Here is a 14,532-nt window from a genome sequence, read left to right on the forward strand (position 1 = left end):
GAGTCCGACTTATTGCCGGCAATGCAAACCAAGCTCTTGCAACGGTTGTATAGGGATCGAATGGCCCGTAGCAATGGGCCAGACACCCCATACTCCCGCAACACCTCCCACAGGACACCCCGAGGGACACGGTCGAATGCCTTCTCCAAGTCCACAAAACACACGTAGACTGGTTGGGCAAACTCCCATGCACCCTCAAGTATCCTCGAGAGGATAAAGAGCTGGTCCAGTGTTCCGCGACCAGGACGAAAACCGCATTGTTCCTCCTGTATCCAAGGTTCGACTAGCGGACGAACTCTCCTTTCCAGCACCCTGGCATAGACTTTCCCAGGGAGGCTGAGGAGTTTGATCCCCTTGTAGTTGGAACACACCCTCCGGTCCCCTTTCTTAAAGATGGGGACCACCACCCCGGTCTGCCAGTCCACAGGTACTGCCCCTGATCTCCACGCAACATTGTAGAGGCGTGTCAACCAGGACAGCCCTACAACGTCCAGAGTTTTCAGGAACTCGGGGCAGACCTCATCAACACCAGGGGCTCTGCCACCAAGGAGTTGTTTAACTGCCTCAGTGAGCTTGCCCCCGGAAATTGGTGGGTCATCCCCCTCATCCCCAGACTCTGCTTCCTCCTCGGAAGACGTGTTAGTGGGATTAAGGAGTTCCTCGAAGTATTCCTTTCACCGCCTGACAATTTTCTCAGTCGAAGTCAGCAGCGCTCCGCCAGCACTATACACAGTGCAGGTAGAGCACCGCTTTCCCCTCCTGAGACGCCTGACGGTTTGCCAGAATCTCTTTGAGGCAGTCCGAAAGTCTTTTTCCATGGCCTCTACGAACTCCTCCCACACCCGAGTTTATGCTTCAGCCACTGCCTGAGCCGCATTCCGCTTGGCCTGTCGGTACCTGTCAGCTGCCTCTGAAGTCCCACAGGCTAACCAAGCCTGATAGGACTCCTCCTTCAGCCTGGTGGCTCCCTTCACCTCTGGTGTCCACCATTTGGTTTGGGGATTACCACCACGACAGGGACCAACCACCTTGCTGCCACAGCTCAATGCAGCATCTTCGGCAATGGAGATGCTGAACAATGTCCCCAGTCTCCCTCGGAATGCTGTCGGCTTGCTGCCGGTACGTTGGGGTATGTTGAGGGGAGATTAGATCTAATCTACCCTCGGCTTGAAAACAGAATATTACTAGCTTTAACCTAACTCCACTAGATTTATATCAAACTACTTTATGGCCATGCTACTGAGTGCCTATTTAATAGCAACATAACATACATTATTTAGTTTTGATTCCTATGCAAAATGTATGATACTAAGTGTTAATATGGAATAATAACCATAATGTCTATTGTGTGCTACTATGTACCTTTAAAGCCTTTGTAGGAGGCCTTTTCATTCAGTCAAAAAACAAGCGTTCCCTTTTCTTTACAGAACGTTTGATATTTGTCATATATTGTAAAGATTTTTTTTCACACATTAAACAATATTGGAGCCTGATTTTTGAAAATTGACAGTTAAATAAAAATGACAAAATGCCAACTAGTATAATCAATGTGTTTTGATAGCTTTGATAACAAGTTTCTCCTTTAATTATTCCTAATGCACTACCAACAGTGATGTATACATATTTTTTCCCACGTCATTAAAAAGTAATGCTGAAAAATAATCATGTTTTTCAGATCTTGAATCCCATGTAAGAACAGTTTGTGGAAATGGATTAAAGAACATTTAACCACACGTGTTGTATTAAATTGTTTTTCCATCATGTTTTGCTGATGTAAACATGAAACCATTAAAGTAAAGATAAAGTGTTGCAGACAGCATGTCTTAAACTGAATGTACTGTCCGTGTTTTTTGATTAGCATAAGGACAAAGACAGAATCTCATGTTTTGTTGATTTTAGGAAACAAGAAGATGGATAAAGTATTGTGATAGTGTGGGACAGTTTTCCCTAGTAGTAGTGATTATGGTTCCTTTTATAACCCTGACTTAAATTGCTCGCCACTTGTCTACAGCATGCCATCAACTGTATAAATGATTATTCACTGACCAATCTTAGGGGTTTGTGCTTTACACAAGAGCGTCATAAATACAACTTCAAGCCAAAAAAAAGGGGAAAACTCACACCAAACAACCATATAACAACAACAGCACTAGTATAAAAAGGTTTAAGGTTTAGTCACATTTGACAAAGAAAAAGAAAAAGTAATTTAAAGGTTTTCCACGGTAAATCACATCAGGCTCAAAAATACTGTTTATTTGACCTGTATGGTAGAATTTTGGGACACAGGAAGCTCAAATGGCTATTGCATATTTATTCAGTTCAACAGTGCAGTTAGTTTTAGTCTTACAGCATCACCATCATCATAATCATTATCATCAACAACAATAATACTTTAATCTTGACGACATCTGATAAAATGTCATATTTTGAAATAAAATATAGAGATCAGCTGTATGCTGACAGCGTTAATGCCTGCCTTCGTTTTAATAAAGTTAAACCATCTTATTTTCATGATTTGGCACTAGTTAAGCAATAAAAAACAAACAAACAAAACAGAGAAACAAGTATTTTTACCCCAATTCTTATTGACTATTTTACAAATAGAGGGACATTTATTGCCTAATACAGGGGTGGGCAATTCCAGGTCCCGAGGGCCGGTGTCCTGCAGGTTTCAGATCTCACCTTGGGTCAACTCACCTGAATCACATGATTAGTTCGTTTCCAGGCCTCTGGAGAACTTCAGGACATGTTGAGGAGCTAATTTAGCCATTTAAATCAGCTGTGTTGGTTCGAGGACACATCTAAAACCTGCAGGGACACCGGCCCTCGGGGCCTGGAATTGCCCACCCCTGGCCTAATACATCATTTGTCACGCTCTCTTACTTGTGTAGGGGTGATTACTATAATAAACACACACAACAGCTCAGCTGTTAGGCATCTCGTTCCGTTTTGGTTATTTTGTTTTAGTCTCTTTCTGTTTTACGAGGTTCTGTAAATGCGACGTGACGCTTTTCTGACGTCGAGACGGACGGAAGTGATGCAAATCGCGTTTCTCGATCGCTTTAATCGGGTTTGACTCTGATTTCTGCAGATGCAGAGGGGTGATGCTTCTGTGAAACTCACTGTGCTTGGGTAACCTTTGTTCCGCCGCAGGACGCGATGGATCCGTCCGGGAGGAGCGAAAGTGACTGGCAGGGGCTGGTCAGTGAGGTGAGACTGCGAAGACGCAGAAAGGACGAGAATGAGGAAAGAGCGTAAAAAACCTTCACTGACGCACAATAATTGTGGGACAGGTGTCCTGACCGGCTAAAATACTGTGGCGTACATGATCGTTTCACTGTTTTAGTTCTGTCTGCTGTCGCTTGTTCGGATCCACTGAAACACTTGTGTCCAAATTAATCCGAGCTCACGGGATTAAATCTCAGCTGCTGTGGTTTCTCTTACCTGCAAGGACTGCACATGTATGAGGAAGACGATTTGAGTTTCCTTGTGCCTGCTGAGCCCGTTGCCTTGAAAAGTTACTGACTTGCACCACACTGCGAGTTGCAGCTTTAATGAAGAAACACGTTCAGATGGCTGCATATCAACGCGTTTGCTCGAGTATTTCACTTGAGTGCAGTCAGTGTTGAACTGCTTTGCATTTAAGCTACTGGAGTAGTTTTATCCTAGTCTATGCTTCATGCTACTATTTTTGTCCACAGCTTTGGTTGTGCAATACTTTGCAGACATACACTCATTAGCCACTTTATTAGATACACCCTGCACTGGGTTGAACCCCTTTCCTTTCAGAAGTGCCTTAATTCTTCATGACATTAATTCGACAGAGTACTGGAAACATTTTGGTCCATATTTACATGCTAGCATCACACATCCATGATGTAAAGCTCCTGTCCCACCATCTCTCTCTATTTGACTTAAATCCGGTGAATGTGGAGGCCATTTGTGAACCCCTGCTCAAGAAACTAGTTTTCACAAAGGGTCAGAGGGCATTGTAGCCTCGGTTTCCTGTTCATAGTTGACAGGAGTAGCACCCTGTGTGGTCTTCTGTGGCTGTAGCCCATCTGCTTCAAGATCTCATGTATTGTGCATTCAGAGATGCTCTTCTGCTTTTGAAAATGTTTAACCAATACATTAGATGGACAAGCAGTTAAAATAACAAGGAGCTGCAACGCAAACCGTTGGTATTTTTTTTACCATCAGAAAACGTTTTTGTGCCACTATAGTAGTGTATATATGTGGGTTGTTTTGTTTGTTTGTTTTTCTTTTACATGTTTCACAGTGCATTTGGTCTTTAATGATGACCAGAGAACTCTTTAGCCCTCAAATAATCAAATAACGTTATATTGACTACATGCCAGAAGCTTTTGTTTTTCCTCAAAACCTTGCTTTCTCTGCAGTTCCTGGTTTGTAAGCGGAAGTTGGAGAGTAAGAAAGAAGCTCTTCTGATTCTGTCTAAAGAGCTGGACACCTGTCAGCAGGAGAGGGATCAGTACGAACTGATGGCCAACCAGCTCCGTGAGCGACACCAGGGACTCAAGAAGAAGTACAGAGAGCTCATTGTAAGCTGATCTGACTCCGTTTTAAAAGCTGCATCAGAGCAGAGGATAAAAACTACTGCTATTAAACTTTGTGGCATCTAATGACAACTTCCTTTGTCTTTGTGTCACTGACAGGATGGAGATCCTTCTCTGCCTCCAGAGAAAAGGAATCAAGTAAGAGATTTAAAAATGCTAATCACTGCACGCAGAACTGTCTTAACTGTACTTTGATACACTGGCATTTCACAGTGATGCTGGAGACTTTCAGCAAAGTCAGTAATGTGGTCACAAGTTGGAGATCTCTTTGGATGGGATGCTTAACACTTTACTACTAATATTTACTCCTAACTATTAACATCTCTACGGCGCTCTTTGTTTGACAATTACAGCAGCTTTATCTTAGAATAATACATCAGATCTTTGCCTGTCTATTTGTCCACAAACTTCTTATCCGTATCTGATGTTAAGATCTCATCATGCTTCTTAGCATGAAGTGCCAACATCCTAAAATGATCCATTTTTATCTATGTTCCTCTAAAACTTTATAAAGTCATTGTATCGTTTTATTTTTACGATGGTAACGTCTGATTTATATCAACAAAAGTTGAGTTTTGTATTATATATTTATCGCGTTACCTAGAAACCACTTAGCAACAAGCTCAAATCACCCAGTTTTAGTGTTTATGCGCCTACAGTACAGCACCATCTAATGGGATGGTATCATTTTCATTTCACAGTCAACAGCATGAACGGCCTAAACAGTGCTGTAGCATGGGTGTGTACTACTTATCATAATGTGTCATAGCATGACACACACAATGTTCTCACAAGTTGCTCTCTGATATAAAACTGTTGGTTAATGACACAGTAACAAAGTCACCACTGAATGAATCACAGATTTAAAAAAAAAATAAAATGTAATGACGATTTTATTTTTATGATGCATTTGTTTACATTCAAACTCAGTGTGCTTAAGATCAACAATAAAAACTGAAAAAACAAGAAGAACAAGAAAATAAAACCTTAAAAGAATTTAACCTGTTTTCTCTCAAAGATCACACAGAAGAAGAAAAAGATTTGGGAAACATATTTAACCACAATTTCTTTCTTTTCTTTTCTTTTTTTTAAAGAATTTTACGTTTGCTTGTTTGAACCTAATGTTTCAAATTGGAATGATAGAAGCTCATTTTTTTCAAGTACATTATCTGTCGGGCGCTGTACCTGGAAGACTTCTATTCTATATATATATATATTCACAAACCAACTTGACAAATGGGGCTAACATGTCTCTGTATTTACTTCATGATCAGGTGAATTTAGCCCAGCTACTGACAGACTCCAGAGAGCGAAACTCTCATCTGTCCGAGGAGGTGAAGGAGCTGAAACAGCGACTACTGGAAGCTCAGGGTGATAACAAGGTATGTTTCTAATGTATATTTGCTGAATCTTTGCCTCTCATTATTCATAAATACATTTCCAACATACCTTTGTACACTTATTTGTCAGTCTAAGTAACGATCAAGTGGATGAGCCTTGTTTATTTTAAGGACAGGTTTCAAATTGTACTGTACAAACACACCAAAGGTGTATAATTGTAGCTTAGTTGAGACTTTTCTTACTTTGTGCTATCACAGCTTCTACGGATGACCATCACCAAACAGAGGCTGGGAGATGAAGAGGTCGGCGCCCGACACTTTCCCGCGCATGAGCGAGAAGATCTGGTCAAACAGTTAGAAAGGGCGAGAGAGCAGGTGAGAGCCCCCTGCTTGATTTTGACTATTCAGCTGATATTCACATAATGGTTCACTTTTTTATGATTTACATTTATTATATACATTATATACTTCCATTTAATAGTTCTAATTGGTTCTTGCATTAGAAAAAGAAAGTTTATATTTATTTATATTTTATTTGTAAGTATTTTTTTTAATTTATTTTAAAAGCAACCACATGAACCCTATTTCCATTTCAGCAAACCCAGTGTTTTCACCCTTAGCTGTCACAAGGTCACCATATCAGTATCAGATGAATATGATTTAAAAAGTATGATAGTTTAAAATATCACATGAGAAATAAAAGTGTTGTGCAGGAAAAAAATGGAAGCGATTAGCAGTTTTCTTTAAATGTAGGTGAATATTAAAGCTGCTAACACTGGTGGCAATTAGATTTCTTTAAGCTGTGACACTTATTAGATGCTGTGCAGCGAGGTTGCATATCCCTTTCTGTCAACCAGTAATTATACTTTAGATAGATGTAAATATATGTCAAGCACAACATGTACATTTCATCCAAATTGGATTGAATCTGTCCCTTAGGTCAGATTTCCTGTTGCCAGAAGGTGGAAGGTGGCGCTAGGATTATAACCGAATATTTGCTTGCAGACCTCTTCTCTTAGCAATAACGTAAAGCTTGGGGGAGATCCGATGATGTTCGTCTGAGTTATAGATGAAATGGCTGACAAAATATCAAAATTCACATTATTTAGCATTTTGATTAAACTGACCAAATAAAAAGCCAGTTTGATTCTGAAGGATCGGCATTATTTAGTGTACAACTGTAAATGGGGGGGAAAAGAGAACACAAAAATGCAGGAACGGGGTGCTAGTAAAGCTTTTATGCATAGCCACAAGTGTCATCAACTTTAAGCAATTCTGCTGGTTGTTCAAAGTTTAATTTGTTTTTTGAGTACGTCAAATCCCTCAACAATGGATTAATTTCAGGAAATAATACCGGTAATAAAATTTGGAGTTTCAAGGAGGTCCTCGCATTAGTTAGTTCCACTTTTAATGAGAAGATGATATATATTTGACAAGAAGAGACTTGTATTGCTAGATAAAATTGTCCTACATCTTGAATCTTGTTTGGGTGCAGAACGAGGTGCTGGAGAACAGCGTGAAGTCGCTCACGGATGAGCTGCAGGATGTTCGAGCAGAGCGGGACGTGTTTCAACAGAAGGCTCATCGTCTCAATGTGGAGATGAACCACATTGTAGGGAATGATGATGTCCGCATCTTAGACATCGACGCGCTCTGCATGGAGAACAGGTTTGTTGCTCTTTTAAAAAGATCATTTTAAGTAGTACCTCTGTGATTGGCTGGCATGTTGAAGCAGTGATTTTCAAAAGTCTATTCATGTACACGTGCTGTCTTGCAATATATAGTTACATACACTGATCAGACATAACATTATGACCACTGACAGATCAACTGAACAAGACTAATTATCTCTTCATCGTGGTACCTGTTAGTGAGTGGGACGTATTAGAAAGCAAGTGAACATTTTGTCCACAGAGTTGATGTGTTGGAAGTAGGAAAAATACGCAAGCATAAGGATAGTTCAGGCTCTGGCCTCTTTCACCAGGATGATGCACCCTGACACAAAAGCAAAAATAGTTCAGGAATGGTTTGAGGATCACAACAACAAGTTTAAAGTGTTGACTTGGTCTCCATATTCCCCCAGATCTCAATCCAATCAAGCATCTGTGGGTTGTGCTGGACAAATAATGAGTCTAGGGACAAATGGGGTCATAATGCTGTGCTTGATCTATATATACAGAATTTAGATAAAGATTTACTGAGAAATTCTTCTCTACTGTTGAAACAGGTTAAACTGAACAGCATTTGTGGTTTCTGACATTTCAGGTATTTGCATGAGCGACTTAATCAACTTCAAGAAGAGGTCAACTTGCTCAAGACAAATCTGCTGAAGTACAAGGTAGTTGTAGTTTTTTTCTGTAATTTCATATATATTTATTGTATGTTATCCTTTTTTTTTTTTTTTTTTTTTTTAAACTCTTTCTTTTCTCCAAACTGTTTCCTGCTGATGTCAGAGTGCCCTGGAGTGTAGGAAGACCTCTAAAATCAGTGGAAAGCCCAACAGCAGTGCTCTGACTGGGGTGCTTTCTGCTAAACAAGGTCAGAGGAATCATGCTAGTTCAAACATCTACACTTTCTATTATGCACATATTACCCTTTAAATGTGTGAGTTCAGTTTTATTCAGTGTCTCGTGGGAAATGATGACTGCTGTTTCTTTTAACCGTGGCTCGTGACGTGCTTGCAGTGAAGGAACTGCTGCTGTCTGAAGAAAACGGCTGCAGTTTGCCGGTGACTCCTCAGTCCATCTCAGACCTCAAATCTCTCGCCACAGCCCTGCTGGAAACCATCCACGAGAAAAACATGGTGATTCAGCACCAGCGCCAAATCAACAAGTACTAAAATTCAGACTTCACTCGCACTCTTATTATGTGCTCCATAGATCACGGGTGTCAAACTGCATTATAAATAAATGCTCCTGTAGTAAATGAAAGAAATCTGTTAGCATGAGTTGGTGGACTTAAATTGTAAGAAATAAATGTGTAAAATTACAGAAAAAGCTCTGGTGTGCCGTTGCCCAGACTGTTCTGCAGAACATTTTTGTTAAGTCACAGAAAACTTTTTGTTTTGTTCTTAGTATAAATGGCCTTGGAGTCTTTGCTATTAATAAAGCCTGCAAAATTTATGAAAATGAAGTTAATAGTTCATAATGTATGCCCTCCTTCACATTTTCCAAGACTGCCAGGCTGATTCTGCCCCCTAGGCCTTTTATTTGACACCCCAGCTGTAGATTTTTAGCCACTTCACTTCTTGATGTAATGATGGGTCAACTGCATATCCTTTTTTTTTTCCCCCATTAGGATTCTTGGAAATCGAGTAGCCGAGCTGGAGAAGAAACTAAAAACACTGGAGATGTCCGGATTATGGAGCCTTCCAGGTTATTATAATTGTCTCAATATACTGAGACATGTGCATATCACTCTAACCTGTGCTAAGAATACTGTTTTTACAATAATTCCTCTTCCTTTTTCTGCCCTTTTGCTTCTTGCAACCTGGAGGCCTGACTTATAATGTGTCTCTGGGAATATGCGGAAGTATGTTTCTCCAAAAACGATGTCATCTACGTCATAAACGCTCAACTTAATCTTCTTCTCATATCCACCAACACTTCTTATCGCTATCTAATCCAACCTTTTTTAAGTAGCTGTTTATGTGAACCACTTTTCTGAAAGCTTACTTTGACTGTTTTGTGATAACAGGGGGAAGAGACGCCATCATCCTGAACACGCAGCTAGTGGATTCGACCGATCCATCTGATTCTCCGGGACAGAACGGTGATTATTCAGTGGAGTTATTCCTCTCTTGGTCAACAGCAGTTAAAATAGGAGCTGCATTTCTTGAATGTTATTTTTCTGATTTGTTCTTAAAGGTGACAAAAGGTCAAACAAACCAGCTGAGCACGAGAGCTCTCCAGAAGACAGTGTAACACCAGCTGCGTCAGATTTTCAAGATGACGCACCAACACCATCATCGTGTGTCGAGGCCTCGAACCAAAACTGCTCACCACAGTTGGATGAGCAAGAGTCCTCAAGGCCTCAAACAGAAATGCCAGCTAGTGAGGAGTGCCAGGAAAGTGGCCAATCACAAAGCACTGCAGTTTTTACCAGGTTTGCAACAGAAGAGGGTCTGAGTGACTCCAGTGCTGATGTGAAATACTTGAACAGACCTGATCCCTCAGACCCCGGCCACTCACAGCAACTCTCAGAGAACTCAGTCCCAACAGCTGGAGGAGAGGAGGAGTCAGATGAATGCACTGTAGGGGGGGAAAGTGTTGAAACAGAGTGTAATGTAATAGAGAGAAATAGTCACGTTACATCATCTACTACTGTGTCTACTGCAGCCTCCGAAGAGCAGCAGGAGGACGTCCTGACTACCGCGGATGTTTGCAGTAGTCAGGAGGAGTTGTGATGTCGCACAGCATTAGGAAAAAACCAAAACTAATTAAAGTATTTACAAAATCCATAAAGCTCTTTAATTATTTTTTAAATAATTCAAAAATCAAAAAAACTGATAAACGAATCTTTGGAAAACAGCATATTAGATTTCAGATGAGTGTGAATGAATCAACAGTGACTCCTACCAAACTGAAGAGTATTAACGATACTCTTCAGATGCTCTATTGTATCTCTGCTTTCACTCGGTGCATTGTCTGAGTTCTGCACCACCTTTTGAACTGATGTCAATGTGACCTAAAGTAACTGGACACCGGTGATTCGTCATCCCCAAACCATACTCGCAGGAGTAACAATATTCGCTCCTGTGAGAGTTTCTCTGAGAGTTTTAAAACGTTCATTCATTCACTCGCACGTTTCATGTAGTCTGCATATCTAATGTGGCAAAACAGTGATTTCTCTTTATTAACACCAGAAAAGATGCATGCATCAGTGCTGTATGTGTTATACTTAAAGGTTTCTTTCTGCTTTTTGAAGGTAACATTTACAGAGTTGTCTGCTTTAGGCGTATGAATTCTTTTCCTTATTAAATCACATAATAAAAAGGAGTTAATGATGATCTTTTAAATGACCTTTGTTAGGTCATGAACCGGCTCCTTACTGTCAAGAATTCAGCCCTGGCATGATTTAATTCAGTCACCACGAGGATAAAAGCAATTTGACAAAGATGACAGGAAGCACTGTGTGCTTGTTCTAAATACGATGTGCCCAACGTGAACCAAGCACAAACAGACCTTCTGCTTTACTTAACATTCGCAGCGTATAATCAGCAAAGCCGCATATGACAACGCTATGAGTTCATGAGACCGTATGATGATGTGATATGTCAACAATGTGTAAAAGCTAACAAATGGTTAACATTCAGAGACTACATGTTCTAGTAGTGCTCATCACATCAAATATTACGAAACGGTCAGATAATGTACAGAACAAGCAATATGTTATCAGAAAGTATAATAAAAAATGTGGTTATGATCTGAGAGGAGAGCTAAAAAAGAAAAAAATAGGGTGAACAACAAAGAAGAGCTGGTTCAAATTAACCTGTGCAGTGAATTTGTGGAATAATATGGAGAAGTTTTTTGAAAATGTGCACAAATATAAATCAGTCTTAAGAAATTATACATGGAAAAAAAAAACACTTATAAATCAGTATATGGAAGCAGAGTATTAAATATTAAACTCTGCATGGATATTTGGGTTGAACACTGTGAGGTGATATGATGGTTATACTGTGCATAAAGATATAAAAATATTTTTAGATTGTTGTATAGGTACATTTATTTATAGATACAGGTATATATTATGCTCTCTAACCAAAAACAGACATATGATTTAAACAGGAAGTAGGAATTGGAAAGCATTTGCTTCCTTCTACTCCTTTTCGAACAGGAAATGGTCAGTATTTTATGGGGGATCAGTCTGTGGAGTTTATTTAATATAATGGCTTCTTTATTTCATACCCATTTTTTAATATTTATTAACATTTGTTACTTATATGTTGGAAATAAAGATTTCATTCCTTTTATTCATTCAAATATGAGATGAGAGAGATGATGAGATAGCCTTTATTTGTCAGTTGCAGGTCTTTTGCCCACAACCGAGATGACAGACCTTGCCGACCGTACATACAATACACAAACATCACATTGGGGAGACGGGTCAGGCTAGGTAGCGAGGAAAAAAAACATTGAAATGTGTAACACAAAAGGATAATACAGGAATGCACAGATATCAACACACCATGTGTTAAATGCTATACGACAGCATGCTACTGTGTAAATTAAGACAGTCTCGGTTGTTTCTTTTATCTGACCTAATTTATTGACAGACATTTGATAATTACAAGAGTCATTTCTCGAAGCTCCTCCTGAAATATAACACACTAACATCTTGATCTTATTTTTTTTTTTTATTAGAAAATTTGTACAAATTACCTTTTGTTTTTGACTTTAAAAACCATTGTATTTGTATGCATTTTTATGTATTCTGTATTTATTTATTTTTACACAAGACCACAGCTACGACTAACTAACTTCGAGCTACAAAGACAGCACAGCTGAGGCTGATGGTACTGAAATTTATTTCAATAATTTTGGTCACAACTTAAGGACCAGGATAAGCTGAGAGGTGAATCTGATGATGGAGCCAAAGGAAAAGCAGTCCAATCATATATTTGGTTTGTTGATACTCCAACCAACCAACTGTACCATTACTAATATTGAACACCATAATTATGCTAATTTGTAGTAAGAAAACTCTTGAACAATTATTAAAGCATGTTTCTAATACTTCTAAGAAGCTACTATGCATTTTGGCAGGATGTGGGTTTAACCACCTCGTTATTTTTTTCTTGGTATCAAACTGGAAGTAGAGTATAGCACACTACTGTAGGTTAATTCCTCCTCAGCCGCCTGGAGTACTGCTTAAAGTTCATATTCCAGAGATTGGGGGACGAAACCCCAATAATACAGCATGCGAGCCTTCGGCCTGCGTTTCCATGCAGCAGGCTCCCAGCGTCTCCACCACGCCCTAAGTCGTCTATCTTTTCATGAATCACCACTGCTCTCCCAAACACAGACAGGCTTCCAAACAGTGTTGCATCAGATTCTAGCATTGTATTAATCTTCCCTTGCTGGGGCTCAAAGTTTCCAAAGTCTCCAGGGTGGTTAGGGTGATTTACACCATATGGATTGTAGTGGCCACCGGTGGAGTCACATCCCCGGCTCAGGTCTCCATACTGATGGATGTGCACCGCTCTGGGCTCCGGACTGCCGTCTCTGGGGAAGCCACTAAACCGGAGAAGGACCTTGACTTTCTCCTGAGGATGATCCTGCTTGAACAACACATGGCCGTACACTTTGGGCAGGTCCTCCGGGAGAGAGGTGCTGGGTCTCACCTTGCAGACTGCATACAGGGTGCCGTTGTTCTGCAAGACCTCTGGAGCCAATGTGTCGCTGGATGCTAAGACACATTGTTGACAGCCTGCCAGCAAAACCAACAAAGCAGCTTCCAGTATACCCACTGACCTGTAAGATATTTATAAAAAAATTAGGACAAGACCCCTCTGGCATGAAGGACAATTAGTGACTATAGACCAATTAAGGCAATATCTAGATTGTTCACCTTGGTAAAAAAAAAACAAAACGTCCTGCTATTGCATTTCACAATACAGCAGTACATTCAGAAATATTGTTATTGTTAAGAATCCACACTGGGGAAGCTATAATTATGTAATTATTATCGCTAACATGTTATGTAACTGCTAAAACTCAACTCTACACAGGGTTTAAACGAGCCTCTCTTGTATCATAGAACAATTTTACATAATTTTTATTTACAATCTCCATCTGCATCTAGGTATAAGGTGTACTTTAATTTACATTAATGTAAAACTTCAGTGTTTCTAAGTCTGAGGACAAAGTGGCACTCAAAAGCTTCTCAGTTAATGTTTTTCTGACGATGTTTTTAGGCGCACACAACATCGCCCAAAAGTACAAGTGGTTAACTACAGACTAAATGTCGCAGGAATGCAAATAAAGTTAAGTACACAGTGCCAAACAAAGTCCACTTACGCGTATCGATGCATGGTCACCTGTAAAAGGCGCAGAAAAGGCTGTAAATTAAACGTAATGGTTTTCACAAGCCGAGCGCTGCAGTCTGCAGGGTGAGGATGCAAAGCGTTTTCAAACAATGTTGTATAAACTCTTGTGAACAAATGGGCGTTGCTGTTTGTCGAGGGTGGAGCAAGGGACTTGACAAGTCTTTTGATGATTTGATGAGTAAATCTCGAAATATTCGACCCCGTTACATTACCGTTCAGTTTGTGGGTAACAACAGAAAATGAAATATTTTATTGTTCTCACGTGGTATCACACGGAGTCATTTTAACAAACCCAGGACGTTTTGCCTGATAAGAGCATAATCACGTCTGTGTAAACTCGATTCATAGAAACCTTAACGCTCAATGTACCACGTTCTCCAACCACGTTTGTCCGTGATTTGGGAGAGGGCGCAAACTGACAGGGTCAGCCTGATGTTGCTTGTGTCGCACTTGTGCCCATTATTATTATTATTATTATTATTATTATTATTATTATTTAAAATGAAAGGGCAGCACAGAGTCCTATGAAAAACTAAGTACATCTATTACTGCTCCCACAGGAATTAAG

General features: G+C 40.0%; 2 protein-coding genes across 3 annotated transcripts; one reads left to right on the forward strand and one right to left on the reverse strand.

The window, feature by feature from the left end:
• Positions 1-3,027: 3,027 nt before the first annotated feature.
• Positions 3,028-11,828, forward strand: LOC308395737 (coiled-coil domain-containing protein 149-like). Of its 2 annotated transcripts, XM_080880724.1 has the most exons (13): positions 3,028-3,210; positions 4,398-4,559; positions 4,674-4,712; positions 5,849-5,956; positions 6,173-6,289; positions 7,410-7,582; positions 8,180-8,252; positions 8,368-8,452; positions 8,599-8,746; positions 9,212-9,288; positions 9,410-9,445; positions 9,611-9,685; positions 9,781-11,828. In XM_080880724.1, the coding sequence occupies exons 1-13, from the start codon at positions 3,160-3,162 to the stop codon at positions 10,317-10,319; spliced, it is 1,683 nt and encodes a 560-aa protein (XP_080736850.1). In that variant the 5' UTR covers positions 3,028-3,159; the 3' UTR covers positions 10,320-11,828. The 2 variants fall into 2 exon arrangements, with proteins under 2 accessions (XP_080736850.1, XP_080736851.1); XM_080880725.1 differs by lacking the exon at positions 9,410-9,445 and having other exon boundaries at positions 9,781-11,823.
• An 84-nt stretch (positions 11,829-11,912) lies between these two features.
• LOC308395739 (extracellular superoxide dismutase [Cu-Zn]-like) lies at positions 11,913-14,039 on the reverse strand. The gene is made up of 2 exons (XM_080880728.1): positions 13,936-14,039; positions 11,913-13,389 (listed from the first exon to the last, which is right to left on the reverse strand). The coding sequence occupies exons 1-2, from the start codon at positions 13,947-13,949 to the stop codon at positions 12,756-12,758; spliced, it is 648 nt and encodes a 215-aa protein (XP_080736854.1). The 5' UTR covers positions 13,950-14,039; the 3' UTR covers positions 11,913-12,755.
• Between the last annotated feature and the right edge of the window lie 493 nt (positions 14,040-14,532).

This window comes from Rhamphochromis sp. 'chilingali', assembly GCF_963969265.1.
Source record: "Rhamphochromis sp. 'chilingali' genome assembly, chromosome: 4".
In the NCBI taxonomy this organism is placed as follows: domain Eukaryota; kingdom Metazoa; phylum Chordata; class Actinopteri; order Cichliformes; family Cichlidae; genus Rhamphochromis; species Rhamphochromis sp. 'chilingali'.